Consider the following 16,604-nt stretch of genomic DNA (forward strand, 5'->3'; position numbering starts at 1 on the left):
TTTAAAACTCTGGAAATTAAAGGAAGAAAAATGTTTTAATAGAAAATCTGAAATACTATCTTTCCTACTGAAACAATTTTTATAATTCTTTTTTTAAGTATATTTTATTGATTATACTATTACAGTTGTCCCATTTTTTCTCCCCTTTATTCCCCTTCGCCCTGCACCCCCTCCTCCAGCATTCCCCCCCTTAGTTCACGTCCATGGGTTGTACAAGTAAGTTCTTTGGCTTATCCATTTCCTATATTATTCTTAACCTTCCTCTATTTTCTACCTACCAATTACACTTCTTAATACCTGTACCTTTTCCCCCCTTCTTTCCCCTCCCCCTCCCCACTGATAACCCTCCATGTGATCTCCATTTCTATGATCTGTTCCTGTTCTAGTTGTTTGCTTAGTTCGTTTTTGTTTTTTAGGTTGTTGATAGTTTTGAGTTTATTGTCATTTTATTGTTCATAGTTTTTGATCTTCTTTTTCTTAAATAAGTTCCTTTAACATTTCATATAATAGGGGCTTGGTGACGATGAACTCCTTTAACTTGACCTTATCTGGGAAGCACTTTATCTTCCCTTCCATTCTAAATGATAGCTTTGCTGGATACAGTAATCTTGGATATCTGTCCTTGCCTTTCATAACCTTGAATACTTCTTTCCAGCCTCTTCTTATCTGCAAGATTTCTTTTCAGAAATCTGCTGATAGTATTATGAGAATTCCTTTGTAGGTAACTATATTTCTCTTGCTGCTTTTAAGATTTTCTCTTTATCTTTAATCTTGGGTAATGTAATTATGATGTGCCTTGGTGTGTTCCTCCTTGGGTCCAACTTGTTTGGGACTCTCTGAGCTTCCTGGACTTCCTAAAAGTCTATTTCCTTGGCCAGATTGGGGAAGTTTTCCTTCATTATTTGTTCAAGTAAGTTTTCAATTTCTTGCTCTTCCTCTTTTCCTTCTGGCACCCCTATGATTTGGATGTTGGAACATTTAAAGTTGTTCGAGAGGTCCATAAGCCTCTCATTTTTTTTGAATTGTTTCTTCATTCTGTTCTGGTTGAATCTTTATTTCTTCCTTCTTCTTCAAATTGTTGATTTGAGTCCTGGTTTCCTTTCCTTCACTGTTGGTTCCCTCTTTATTTTTCTTTATTTCACTTTGCATAGCCTTCACTTGTTCCTCTATTTTGTGTCCATACTCACTTCTGTGAGCATCCTGATTACCAGTGTTTTGAACTCTGTATCTGATAGGTTGGCTATCTTCTCATTGCTTAGTTCTTTTTCCAGAGTTTTGATCTGTTCTTTCATTTGGGTCATATTTCTTTGTCTGGGCACCTGTTATGTTGTAAGAGGTGGAGCCTTAGGTATTTGCTGGGGAGGGGCAACCCACTTTGCTGCATTGTGGTGCTCTATGTGGGGGAGATTCAGGAGGGAACTTTCAGCTTGCTTAGCTCTCATCTGGCTTTCAGTCACTTCCCCCACTACCCACAAGCGGATTGTGCCCTTTCAGAGGCTGATTCCAGGGTAAGTGGGCTTGCTTACATTCTAGGACCCTGTGGGTCTCTCCAATGAACTCTCCTGTGAGGCTGGGAGTTTCTGCTGACGCTCCAACCTCCACAGGTTTTTACAAGTCAGTGGTTCTGAGGCTTTAGTTTTCCATGCTGGAACCCTGGGTTGCAGAGTCTTTCATGCTCCCTAGTCATTCCTCCAGGCTTATCTGCACGTGCTTGTGGGACTGCTGGTCTGCCAGCCACAGCCTTGCCTGCCTGGTCTGCCACTTTGCCATGTGTCCATGTGTCCCACCCAGCTGCCTGTCTCTGCCCCTCATACCAGTCTGCATGAATGTTTCTTCTTTAACTCCTTGGTTGTCGGACTTCCATAGAGTTCGATTTTCTGGCAGATGTGGTTGATTTTTGTTTTTAAATTGTTGTCCTTCTTTTGGTTGCACGAGGAAATAAAGCATATCTACCTACGTCTCCATCTTGGCCAGAGCTCTGTTTCTATAATTGTTTCAGCAATGTTGCTCAGGAACATGCCTATCAAGGGAACAGTACAACTGACTACACCTAGTACTGTCAGATGCACTAAGTTAACAGAAAATGTGATAAAATAGGGGGGGAAATGGTAAGACTCCAAGTAAGTCACTTTAAAGATTGGTGGTAGGGACAGGGAGGAAACATGCTATATACAGAGATCAAGTCTTACTACAGGAAATGCCATTCCAAAGATTTCTCTGTAATACAGTGGAGTAGTATTTTATGCACAGGTTAATCTGAAGTACCGGTAGTAAGGATAAGTAAGAAAGACAGAAATTACCCTGGAAAGTAAATCTGCCATTTTTAGATCATTTTAGGGCTCTCAAAATTGGTTTGCTATGATGTGAAATGATCTGAACAGACCCACTATTTTATTAATAAAACAATTACAAAAGAAGTATTTTCTTACCTGCCAAAGAGACTATCATGAACAACATAGACAGAACACACACTGAGATCTATTAATCCTTTTGGTTTTGTAGCTCGTTTTTCACTCTCAAAATAAATAAGTTGGGCATCACTGCCCTCTAAGATAAAATATAAATTTTTCCACCGTTTTCCTTTGCCTGTTAAAAAAAGAAAAGTTTTCCCTTAGCCAAATGATGAATTGTGAATTCATATATATTAAAATCATAAAAATTATCATTGTTGAAAACAAATATATTTCAATGTGGTGACTGCAGGGGATGGTGGGTAGATGGAGGTGGAAGAGGGTACAAAGGAGGATAAATGGTAATGAAAAATACAATGAAGACTAAACTATTAAAAATTAAATATATTTCAATTTTTATTTCAAAGCTTAAACAATATACTAATCCTTATAAAATGAAAAAATGTTTGTAATTTATTTGTAAAAAAATGACTATTATATATCACTTGTTTTTTAATGAATCAAAGTAAATGACAAAAGTACCTAAACTATACCTTTAAAAATTTCACGATGATAAACTCTTTAAGATTCTTATTTAGTAGTAATTCTTTTTCAGTCATAAGAAAAAAAAAAAAAAACTCTCCCACTACTCATATGCCCTTCCAACTGCCTAACATTTCTTAATGTCAAATTGAGGCAAACCTATAAAATAAAAACATCAACACCATAAATTTGCCAGGTGCCATAAGAAGTTTCTCTTTGTAAAAAAGAATTGGGGTGGGTGTCAGGGTATGGGGTAGGGAGGAGGCAAAGAATCAAATACCTAGTACTGGAACTGACCTTAGGATTTAAAGACATTGTTGGAAGTATATAAGCTTTTTTCCTAAAACTGTGATTGGAAATGTAAACTTAATATACCTAGACAAGATTCTGAAGGCTCTTTAGATAAAAGCTCTAAATAAGGGCCAATTACTAGTAATTCAGGTCAAACTTATTAAATACATATCTCAATGATAAGTTTAATTCTCAATATTTACAGTGCTTCTATTGTAAATGATAAAACACTAAAGTTGAATCTTTATAGACTTAAAAGTTTACACTTACCCTTTTTTAGAAGATAACCTTTTTTAACAATATTTTTATAAAAGGCATCTTTTGGTTTTCGACGAATTGTATTATATATTTCCTTGCCATCCACTGTATCATTGAGTACTTGTTCTTGTTCCTGAGTTTTTAAAAGCATTAAAATTGTTTCATGAATTATTGATGGAAATTAAGTAAAATCTATTCAACTACAAATTAAAAACCAGATTATGTGTTTATCTAGACATTAAGAAAATGTTTTAAGTACTAAAATCTATAGCAATTTAACAAATATATTAAGAGATCATTTGCTTTTCAAAGAAAGTCTCAAAATGGTTTCCTTACCATTTCTCAAGAACACTAATACCTAATTAGCTATTTTCAAGAAGACAGTAGTCCCCTTTTATCTCTGGTTTTGCCTTCTATGGTTTCAGTTACCAGTAGTCAATCACTGCCCAGAAATATTTAATGGAAAACTTCAGAAATAAAACAATTCATACGTCATAAATTGCACACCATTCTGAGTATCATAATGAAATCCATGGGATATGAATCATCCCTTTTTCCAGGGATCCACACTGTATCTGCTACCTGCCCATTAGCCATCTCAGTTAGATTAACTGTTGAGGTTATCACAGCACTTGTGTTCAAGTAACCCTTACAGTAGCCTAACAATATGTTATGATGTCTACGTCATTCACCTCACTTCATCTCATCAAATAGAAACTGTATCATCTCGCACCATCACAAGGGTAAGTAATGTACAAAATAATATCTTGAGAGAGAGACCAAATTCACATAACTTTTATTACAGTATATTGTTATAATTGTTCTATTTCATGATTAGTTATGAAATTAGTTATTAGCCAATCTATTAGTTATTAGCCAATCTCTTACTGTGCCTAATCTATAAATTAAACTTTGTGATAGGTACGTATGTGTATAGGAAAAAATACTATATACAGGGTTTGGTACTATCTGCAGTTTCAGGTATTCACCAGGGGACTTGAAATGTATTTCCTTCAAGATAAGTGGGGAGACTACTGTACAGTTTGTTTTTGTTGTGTTTTACAGCAAACGATGTTGTTTTGAAAACATAAAAATTTGTCCCAACATACTAATAAGTTAGGAACCAATTTAAGCATAAAGCAAAGCCCTGTTTGCTTCTGTACAAATACATCTGAGAAGAACACCTGCTGAATGCAGAAAACTGCACCCAGCTGAGCTTGAGAGACATGGGAATACACAAAACACACCTCAGATCTCGCTCAGTTCCCCAAGTCTTACATGCCATACCCATCCATCCACATCTAGTATTATAACGCCTTCTGATTTTAGATAGTCCTCTTCCTGCCACTTCACAATATTCAAAACCCTTCAAATGGTGACTTCCACACCAGATCTTTTACAAGGTAAAGTGCCATATTTATTGTATTGTTTATTTCTTAACCATTTAACATGTATAAAAACTATGCTACATTTTTATTAGGTTCGTATCTTTAAGCATCACTGATGAAGTTTCTGGTGTTGCATCCCTAACCACACTTCTCTCACTACCATGTGGTTTTTATTGCATGACTTTACATAACACTGTGACTTTCAGGGATGCATGTCTTAATGTCTAACCCGCCTACCCCCCACTCCCAAATAACAAAAAAACTATGACATCAGGAAAATATAAGGAGAAGAATGCCTTTCTAACCATCTTTCCAAAATTAATCAATCTTCAATATTACCATCAGGTACACTAGACTCCATTTTAGTTGTTTAGTTTTGTGGGGGGTTTTTTTGGAGCAGTTCTTATATTTGTATGGATTAATGTTTTATGACTTTTTCTCTAGAAATTTCATGAGTCCACTTGATGCTTTTATAAATCTAGGACATGAGATTCTCATGAATCTTATTTTTCCTATATCTTGAAACAGTCTGCTGTTTCTTCATCGTAGGAACCATTTCATGATTACTCAAAAACTACTCCTACATGTACTCAAGAGCAGGAGTTGGAAAACCATGGTACATGTATGCCAAGTTCAGCCCATGGATCATTTTGGGACACAGAATTTTACTGGAACATAGCTACACTCATTCCTTTACATAGCCCTGTGGCTGTTTTCACACTACAAAGACCAGGTTTAGTAGTCAAGACAGGGACTGAATGGCTCATACAACCTAAAGTATTTATTATCTGGCGCTTTGCAGAACGAGTTTGCCAGTACTTGGCCTAGAGGATGATGTGATAGTGAAATAAATCATCTCTATTGCATTACCCTTTTGATGCTCCCCCTCTTGTTTACTATGTTGCCAAGTATTGCATTATCTTTTAAGGAAGGAGAAAGGCTAGTTCTGTTTTTTTATTAATCTTCATTGAAGCTAAAAATGAAGAACTCAATTTTCTGCTCACAACAGCAAAGAGAAAATGCTGACAAAAGAGTATGTTAGACAATTATTAAAAGAATCAGAAGATGAATGCAAAAAAACCGATGGCAGCACTCTGGCATCTAGTGTCACGATGAAATGTATTTTGATAAGCAAAGTCTCAGGCTATAATTCTTCAGAATATCTTTGATAAATATTCTCAAAACTCAAGAATTACTGAGTGAACAATGTATATTTCAGGGCAGCGGGAATATGGTGTGTGTTTCCATTGGTTAGTCACTCAAGAGGAAGGCTATCATGCAATATTTTGTGACAAGAATTTAGATTATCCTGTTCTGCTGAAAGGAAATGAGATTTTTAAAATTTTTATGCTCATGCACCAAGATTTACTTCACATGATTTTAAGTGGATGAAAGTTAATTTGTATCTAAAGGCTATTAGAAGGAGACATATTGTAGAAATTTTTTAAATTCACCATATTGATCAATCTAATTGATGTTTGTTTATAAACCTGAACATAAAGATATTTTGAACTTATGAAGCAATGAAGACTGTACTCTCCAACAAAAATGAGTCATCAAATTTTTCAAAAGTATTGCTACTGATGATGCAAGTATAGGACAACAAGAAAGAATTATAAACTAGAACCCAGGAGAGATATATTTAAAATCTGGACTCACTAGTCCATTTTGACAGTGAAAGTGCAAGAAGAAACAGAGTAATTATAAACAAGAACTTAATAGAAATGTATCTGAAATCTGGAATTGGGATTTACAAATGTGTATGTTCCAGGCCCATAACAGTGGATGAACAGTTATTTGCATTTAGAAGACACTGCCTATTTCAGGTACGTAAGCCTTTATATTTATAACCCAGGATGGGTGGAACAAAAATTTGAGTTTGCTACATTTAAATTAGTATTAAATTGTCTAATAAAGTTGTTTTGGGACTATACTTTTATTCCTACTTCAACATATTATTTGTAAAATGACTCAGAACATAAAAAAAAACTTAAAAGGATACACTGGGCCCAAATGATTAATAGTGATGACTACTTTCCTATTTATATTGATTTGTACTTATTGTTTATTTCAGTAGTGATAATATTTAGTCACAGCTGCAAAATAGGGCATATTTGTGGTTTGTTATTTAAGACATATTACTACGTGAACATGTGGATTTAAATACCTGATTTCAAGAAAATATATAGGTCTTTAATAAATTATATTAAGGTTGGGGCTGATATACAGATATACAAATCCTAAAGGATTCTAACATATTAGAAGACACTGTGAGCAAGAACACAGCTTCACTTTCTGAGTTTCAGATAGCAGTTGGGAAGGCTTCTTGGCCCACTCTTCACAGTTCTGGAGGAGGAAGTCTTATACACCTCTCCAAGGGAAGAAGATAATCTGATTGGCTAGAGTCTGATAATCACTGAAGGAAGCTTTTGCACTGAAGTTAGGTGCGTAGTCTCGAAGCCAGACCTCCACTGCAAATGCTTTTGTCACTTAATGGCTAGGAAAACTCCATTAATAAATTAATTCAATAAATGTTTGAGTGCCAGGCACTGTTCTAGTTAAGATACATTAGTGAACAAATCAAAGATCCTTCTCTGCAAGGAACTTATATTCTAATGAGGGAAAGATATAATAAACAAGTAAATTGTATTATGGGATGCCACTCTTGGGTCTTGTAAGCCACGAGGACTTCGGCTTTTCCTGCGAACGAAATGTAGAACACCTACAAGTATTAAAGGGAGGACTGACATGTGATACATTTTAAATGTACTTCTCTGATTGCTGTGCAGTGTTAAGGCAGCAAAGGTAGAAACAGAGAAAGAAAATCAAATTCTGGTCATGGTTATATTCTAGATGTATTATGAAGACAGAGTCAGTATAATGTTCCTGAGAATTTGGGTATAAAGTGTGGGACAAAAAGAGAAGAATCAAGAATGACAACAGCATAGTAAAAAGCTAGGGAAATTCCTCACTAAATGGAATAAGGAAACTGAGACAGAGTTGAACAGACTGGCTGGGCAATTTACAGCCGGATACAAAAGGCCACCTCCCTAGAGATGACACCTAGATCTCAGTTGTATTTTAGCTCCAGGCCCAGAAAATCAGCTGCAAAATCAGGTGGGTGATGACAAGGCCCTCTGCCCTGTCACTGACCAATCAGTGGAGACCACAACCCTGAAAGGGCACACCTAGACAACTGAGGAATATTTTACTGAAACCCTCCCCCTAGACCTCCTCCCAGATTCCTGTCTGTAAGACTGTAAAAGGTGGGTTGGGCCAAATCACTGGGGAGCAGGGAGAAATGCCAAGGCAGCAGATTAAAACAGCTACAGTAGGAGGAGGCTGCACGAGGCAACAGTAAACAGCATGCAGGACCTCGGCAGCAGAGCAGCTCATGACCCAGCCAAAGGAAGCTTGTAGTGAGGCTGCATGGGGCCAAAAAGGTCATTACACATGTGTATGGTGGGGGTCAGCAAGCAGCAGGGGCCAGATGTCCCACCCCAGGCTAAGACCTTTGTGTGCCTGTGTGCGGCTGGGAAACTTCTACCCCCTTCCACAAAATGGTGGCTAGAAGAGGGGCAAAGACAACTGTGACAAGCACGGCCAACACTGGAACACACTGGTTGAAAAGCTGGACACTCCCACAGTGCATAGAATTTTGGGAGGGGACTTTAAAACAGAATGCACGCAAAAGCCTCTCTTTCTTCCTTGACATGCACCCCGGTTGGGAAGTGTTTGCAGGACCAGCAGGTGCTGAGCCCACCCAGGGCTTAGGCCTCGCTCAGCTGGAAGAGAGTTCAAAGAGGAAGAGTCCCACACTAGGATGTGTGCCTTACCTGGCACCAGCCCTGGGACACTGCAACCCTGTGCATCTCATGGCACAGGTCCTGGACTGCTTTCACTCTCTCACCCTGAGAGAGGCATGAGCTGGGGAGGTTCCTTAGCCCAAGGGGTGCAGGCAGCTTAGGGTGCTGGGGCCCCATGGATGGGGCTTCCCCTGTGCGACCATAGGGAGTGATCTGGCAGCACACACCAGACCCCAGGAGAGAGAGAGCACTGCGAGAAGTGATGGCAATGCTAAACCCACAAGTGCACACCAGAAAGAGAGAGCCTGAGGACAGAAACCCATTTGTGTGGCTCTCTTGAGTTCCAAAAGGACAGATAAGCAACTATGGGGAACTTCTGGGTATGGATTTGAATTTCAGTCTTTTTGGCAACAAAGGAATTTCCATGCTCTGCAGGAGAGGTTGGCTTAGAGTAGGAAGGCTCTTAACTCTGTTAATAAAAACCTCTTTCCTTCTCCGTGAATCTTCCTGTTATGTCTGTACATGGCAGCAAGCGACCAGACCCCAGGCTGCCCTGTTACAAGAGAGATAAAAGCTTCAAGACAAAGGACCCAGCCTGTGTGCCCTCCTTGCTGGGCAGCAACCCTCACCACTCCCTTTCCCTTCTGCTTCTCCCACTTCTTTCCCCACAGGTGTGCTTCTCCTAAACTCTATGGCAATGGGCAACTGGCGGTTTATTCAAGACTAATGCCTGGAACCCATCCCCAAGTTCTGCTTTTCTCTGAATTCCCAGTGAGCTAAGGCGGCCCACCCTAGGCTCTCCTGTTGCTTCTTCTCTGATAAGCCCTTTCTTGTTTTACTGTCCCAGCTTTAATAAATGTGCCCTCATAGTCACCTGGACTTGTGTTGTGAAATCTTTCCTATACAAAATCAAGAACCCACACATTACCAGTTGGCCCTAAGCAGACCCACTCAGGGCCAGGCCCCCTGTCTGGTAAAACCTGATGCTTTAAGTAATTTAATTATCCTCTCAGGTCTCAGTTTCCCTACCTGTAAAAAGGGCATAATTACAGTATCAATGTCATGAAGATGTTAAAAATATGTATATATATTAATTAATACTATTAAGAAACAGTGCCTAAAACATACAATTCTCAAAAACTTATTTTTATTGTGGGGTGCATTGCCTCGAAAGACTGCTGCTTTTGTCTAATGTCTGTTTCACAAAGTTTTAGTTCCGCAGTGTAGGTAGACCTGGCTAGGACTCTTGCTCTTTTATTCCAGCTCCTTACTCTGAGTCAGGGTTTGCAGGGTCATCTCAGGGGAAGTGAGCTGATTTTCTAGCTAACCAGTTTTTCAATTAATAAAAGGACTTTTCTAATAGTTATAATCATGCTGGTAAAGACAGGTAAATGTCTTGATTCCCAAACTTCTACTATAATCTACTTTTACTCCAGGCCCAAACTAATACCCTTCAAAGAACATAATGGTTTTTAGGTAGTAATCAAATTGCTTTGTAATCCGCATCAGTTATTTCTGAAGTATTCAGTGCATTAGTAGGCACTTAGATGAAAAACAACAATTTGAGGTTTGTTCAGGTCTGGAACGGTAACACATGCAAGTATGGGGCACCCTGTGTATTTGAAGTAATTATTAAAACAACCTTATAGCCCTGGCTGGTGTGGCTCAGTAGACTGAGCCCTGGTCTTTGAACCAAAGGGTCACTGGTACGATTCCCAGTCAAGGAACATGCCTGGGTTGTGGGCCAGGTCCCTGGCTGGGGGTGTCCAAGAGGCGGTCAATGTGTCTCTCACACATTGATGTTTCTTTCCCTCACTTCCTCCCTCCCTTCCCATCTTTCTACAGATAAATAAATAAAATCTTTTTAAAAATTATATTTAAAAAACCTTGTGCAACTTAAGTACAAAATAGTTTTCTAGATGCCAAATGCTATTATGACCACATAATTATTTTTCTAATTGTAAAAGTTAAATCAGAAAATTCTAAACACAAATTCATGATGGGAAAAATGACAATTTGTAGACCAATATATTTTGTGGACTTACGGAACAAATTAAAATCACCATTAACTTAACAACCAGTGGGAATTAGAATTAAGGATATAGCAATGGGAATGGGTCACAGGATCTGTCATTTGAAGGTACCTCTGACCCCTACTAAAGAGACCCTGAGTAGTGGTTTCCAGGAAGCATATACAACACTATGGGTTTAAAAAAATAGTCTTACATATGTTATGAATTAAAATAGTGAACAGCCAAGGTCTGCCAGAACTGTCAACAAAAGGGACCATCAATGCCAATCAGAGTTATTAAGAAGGTGTCAAAGAGGAAACACAACTTCATGAATCTTAAACCAGCAGCATTCAGATAAGCAGAGAGGAAGAGAATGGTGAGGAGATAGCAACAAGCACAATGAGATCAAGAGAGAATAGTGATAATACGGACAGTGAGGTGGGTACTTCCTGCAGAAGAGCAGACATCCATTCTCAAGGAAGACTGGTTAAATATCTAATGTCAGGTACTATTCTAGGCACTGGGAATACAACACAAAACCCCTGCTCTTGTGGACCTTACATTTTGTCAAAAAAGCATGAGGAAATAAAGCAAAATTCACAGGGTGGGGCAAAAGTAGGTTTACAGCTGTGAGTATGTGTAACAATTTATCCATGTATTACTATTTATTAATATTTGTATTATTTTCCATGTAACTGTAAGCCTACTTTTGCCTAACCCTGTATTAAAATGTGAGATTATAATAATTCTTGAATTTATATTAAGCATCAGAATAATGATTCCCTCCCTCAGCAAGTGCAATGAGTTTCAGGTATAACCATCTGAAACTAACTTGTTAGGAAGAGAAAAAAATCAAGACATTAGAGACAGTAGAAATCACAAGTTTAGTCGGGTACACAAAACCTCTCACAACCCTTCTTTATGTCCCTGGGCTATTATAGTCAAGCACCACACACATAACCAGTTTGGTCAATGATGACGGAAGTTTCACAAGATTACAACAGAGCCAAAAAATTCCTGTCACCTAGTGATGCCATGAACACTGTAGTGGTCAGAATGTGGTGGTACAATACACTACCACGTGTCTGTGATGACGGAATTGTAAACAAACCTACTGCACTGTCAGTCATATAAAAGTATTACCACATACAATTATGTACAGTAAACAACATGTGGTAATAAAGAACTCTGTTACTGACTTATGAATTTACTTACTACACTTTTATTGTTAGCTTAGAATGTACACTTTCTACTTACTAACAAAAGTTTATTTTAACACATTATGCTGTGTTACGCCAGCAGCAGCATCATACATCTCATGTTTACCTCATCTCTTCTGCATCATTTCTCTTGTGCCGATTTAATCTCATGTTGTTTGTAGACTAACTCGCTGCGCAGGCCATCTAGGTTTGTGGAAGTACACTCTATGACGGTCTCAAAAAGACCAGACTGCAGGACAGTGCATTCCTCAGAACGCATCCCCACCATCGGCAGCACATGACTATGTCCTGTTTTTGCCACTACCCTTCACCACACTTCCGAAAGTATGATGAGAAAGAAACAGAGGCTATTAATCTCCCCATGCATTCAGGAACTAATATTCAACAGACCCTCTTTGTTCAAGGCCAATTTTTCCTATTGTGTTCAGTGGTCACTCTGCCTTGTCTAGGACCTGGTAGATCCCTCATCCACCCTTGCCTCTCTCCTGTTATAGCTGGCTTTACTCAGTGTATACAGACATGCTCAAAACTCACTTACCATAAAACTACAGACAAATAAAAAAAAGAAATAAAAAGCTTATGTACTCTTGGCCCTATATTTCCTTCCAGCTATCATTTTTTATATAGCTTCTTTAATTTCCAAGGTCACCTAGATAAACCTGGCTGTGATTTCTCCTTGCTGTCTCCACTTTAGCCTCCAACAAACTCACTCCTTGACCCAGTGCAATTTGGCTTATGCCCCCACCACTGCTTCTATTCTCAAAAAGTCATCAAGGACCTCCTAATTATCTAGAACCAACATAAATAAAAACTAATAAGAGATTCTCTTAAAATGTACTTTCTAAAAGAATTTGAATAATCCACAGTTTTAAATTTTATCCAATTTCAATGCATGAGTGTGTATGTAAACATACCACCAAATTGCGTTTTGAAATAAAATGCTAAGTGTTACAATAAGAAAAACAACACTGACCTGCATTGGTACTGGTTCCTTAAGATAATAACCTTCAACAATTTGTTCTTTCCGATAGTGATCTATGATGTCCCCAATGCTGTTAAAACAAAAATTACCTATACTGACATAATTTGTCTCATAAAAAAATGCAAATCTTGGGAAAAAAAAGGCAAACCCTGTTAGCAAAGATTATATATTAGCAAGTTTTTTTAAAAGCAGATAACTGTAATATATTAATAGAACATATGATCATAATATTCACATTATTTTAGGAAAACAATAATGTTCCCAATACAGGTTTACATTCAGAATACCTTAGTCAGAGACTCCAATTCTCCATAAGCATACTTAAGAGTGACTATTGAGAAAAGAACAGAAAGTCTACTTTTTAAATTTTTAGTAACAGTATTTCTTAGATTTAAAGGAAGACTTGACAGAGAAGAAATGGCATTAATTTACTAGCAAGTGGTGAGTTCAGGTGAACTTTAAGAATTTTTACCACCAAAACATTTATATATTCTGCTTTTATAATAGTAATAATTTGGTCTTGGGTTATAAAACATAAATAGCAGGTGAAAGCAAAATCAAATTTTTTAAAAAAGATCAGAAGCGAATCTTACATGTAGGATTAATACTACAATAGCAAGGCTTATTTGATGACTTTGATTAAAAGTGCTATCAAATATTCTTTATATTTGGGAAATATTTTAAAGAAAACTACAAATAAATGACATTGTATATATTAGCACAAATTTTAACATGACATGATTTTTTAAATATAAAAAAATGTTTCTCTATTATCAGTAGGCCATGTTATCATCCTGAATATTCAAACCCTAGAATTTAAAACATTCCTTTAGTACACTATAAGAATGGGAACTTTAGGGACCGCCCAAAAAACATGTCTCTTAATCTACCATTTGATTTTTTTCATGTTCTTCCTATAGCTACAATTGAAATACAGATACAGATGGTTGGATATAAATAACTTAAATTTTTTCATAGTTCTTTCTGCTGACAGAATAGTTGGAATATATATAGGGTGGGGAAAAAGTAAGTTTACAGTTGTGATACTCGAAACACAGAGTGTAGTCTTGTATTATTATTTATTAATTATTATATTATCTTCCATATAAACAACTGTAAACCTACTTTTTCCCCGCCCTGTATTTTACAGACTGCTTCCATATGTAGGAAAAATTTGCATCTTTGCAAAATGTGTATTATAAGGAAGGCTGTGTCTTAAATGAACTTCCCCTACAATAAATCTATATAAATTATTTTACCTTTTAAAAAAATCTCAAGATGGACATTTATCAATTCAGTTAAGAGTGTATGTTTTGAATTCAGTTTTACATATTTCAAATCCCTAGAAAAACTGGACAATAGGCAAAATTAATTTACCTTCCTTTAGAGCTCAAGTTCCAACTAGCTAGCTATTCAGTGAGGATGTCTACATCAGACTGTATTATAGAAGTACTAGCAGTTTATGTGTAAGGTGTGCAAAAGGATCCATCTGTCTACACTCATATCTTTCATCTTTTACTTTTTAACTGTCCACTTAACTTCTCAAAAGCAACTATAACTTGTATTTTTTGTTTGTTTGTTTGTTTTGTTATGCTGTGTTTTCCAGATAAAACAGTTACTGGATCCCTATATACTCAAAGGTCGAGCTGGAACTGAGAGAAATTCTAAATGGAATGGAGAATGATGCTGTGGCATCTTATCTTACGCAAACCTCAAAACAGGAAAAATAAGGCTCTTCTAGAATTATCCAGTATGGGCAAACCTTTATAGTCAGAAATAAAATGAAAGATGATTTTCTATTATACAAAAAAAAAGGTGACATTCTGCTATATGATTTGTTTATTAACATTTTACCTAGTTAAGTGACTAAAATCCATTCTGAGTTTTGGGACAAGCAAAAAGTTTACTTAGAATTTTAAAGGTGAGAAATAGGAATCAATAATTACATATAAGAAATACCAATTTGAGAACCCAATTACATTTGTAGTAAGACTCAAGTTATTCTTTAAGAATGTTTTTTCTATTGAAATATATCAATGCTAAAATAATTTATTTTCCTTCCTAGATGATTTTGCTGTCCTACAGATAATATATGTATTTAGCAAATTTGCTACATATAGCTTGTGCATAAATAATCAAAAAATTACATACATTCTGTTTGAAGGAAACAAGTAATTAATATATATTCATTTTGGACACAGTCTAAAGAATTCTTAGCCATGACTACTACTAAATTATTAAAGGTCTTGTGACTCGAAATTTTCAAAAGTCAGAAACTGTAATTTTGGATGATATATTATTGATATTTCAACTATTTTTGCCGAAACTAAAAGAAAACTAAAAACTTCTCACAACTTACCTGTTATAATATCGACCTCCCATCATAAACTGATTGTTTGGTGTTGGACATATTTTAAAACGCTGAATATTTTCACTGGTCCGAAAATAAAGTGAATAGTCACCAGGAGTGTTATCTGAGGGCCTCACAAGAAAACTGCAGACTTGGCCAACTGTAAAAATTAGACTGTTAGTTTTATTCCCTAATTATCAAATTGAAAAAAAAGTGTTAAGTATTATAATTACAAAAGTACATTCAAAAGTCATAAACATATACTAATTTTCACCAGGAACTTGTTTTATAATAAAGGTAATTTTAGTACTTTCCAAAAAAATTTTCCAGTTTATGAGTCACAGCTACCCAGGAAGTTGGCTTGTCTTTCTTAAATAAATAAATATACAGGGCAGAAGTTTGCATCAGTGACTTCTGGTTAATAATGTCTATACCTGTCAAAGCTGGCAAAAATAATCTAAGCAGTTAGGGGATACTGGCTAAAACTGCCACATTCTGTTTGCAAACCCACTCAATAAATAAGAATCTAAAAAGTTACAGTGAATTTTGTTTAGGAGTACTCTGTACTTCATCAATGCTTTCGATTAAACATTAAAATAGTAACTATAATAAAATAGTAACAAAAGCTTACAAAGGTAGATTCAAAACAAATGAAATATCTGTGTACCTTATAAAAATCAATACGCATGCACTATATTTCATTCAATAGATATGGTACTGAGAAGTCAGGTAGAAGCAAATTAATATGAAAATATTTTATATATAATAACTTTAGAGATGTCTTTTTGGTATCTTCAATCGGCCGTGACTCAACACTAAGATGCTCTTGCCTTTTCTCTGTTTAAGTCCTAATGATACAGATCAGAACTGGATTGCTTTTAGGAAAGCACGATAAACACTCATAGTATCAGATGTAATTCTTCTGTAAATTACTAACAGTTCCAATCATCTAGCCAGAACTTACTATCAAGTCATTATGAAATGACTTGAATATTCAATATACAGATTAGGAATTACTGCAAAACTGTCCAAGTGTTTATGTGTACTTTTTAGAGGAGAAAAATCACCAGATTCTTGAAAGAGCACATAACCCAATGAAAATAAAAACTAATGTAAGACAATTAAGTTTAGGTCCTTTCACCTTTACATGCCTAAAACAACAGTGCAAGTAAGTATTCGGTGGTGCACACTTAAACTGATACTCAAAATTCAGTACGTTCACTAAAAAATATTTTGATCCCATTGAAAGTTGATAGCATGTCATTTTGGTTGAGCATTTAGTCTCTATTACTTAGTACCATGTAGCATTATCAAATTTTTATTTTTAACCTACTTAGCCTACATCTCACAAAAAAATTGAACAC

General features: G+C 36.3%; 1 protein-coding gene across 1 annotated transcript in view; it reads right to left on the reverse strand.

Moving 5' to 3' along the window:
- The window catches only part of RASA1 (RAS p21 protein activator 1), a 111,421-nt gene that overhangs the window by 31,319 nt on the left and 63,498 nt on the right, over positions 1-16,604 (reverse strand). Inside the window, exons 8-11 of the mRNA XM_024563613.3 lie at positions 15,250-15,400; positions 12,882-12,960; positions 3,495-3,615; positions 2,430-2,586 (exon numbers count right to left, since the gene is read on the reverse strand). Of these exons, the coding sequence (XP_024419381.1) occupies positions 2,430-2,586; positions 3,495-3,615; positions 12,882-12,960; positions 15,250-15,400 (508 nt within the window). The remainder of the gene's footprint in view (positions 1-2,429; positions 2,587-3,494; positions 3,616-12,881; positions 12,961-15,249; positions 15,401-16,604) is intronic.

Source organism: Desmodus rotundus, chromosome 1 (genome assembly GCF_022682495.2).
Source record: "Desmodus rotundus isolate HL8 chromosome 1, HLdesRot8A.1, whole genome shotgun sequence".
NCBI classification, from domain to species: Eukaryota; Metazoa; Chordata; class Mammalia; order Chiroptera; family Phyllostomidae; genus Desmodus; species Desmodus rotundus.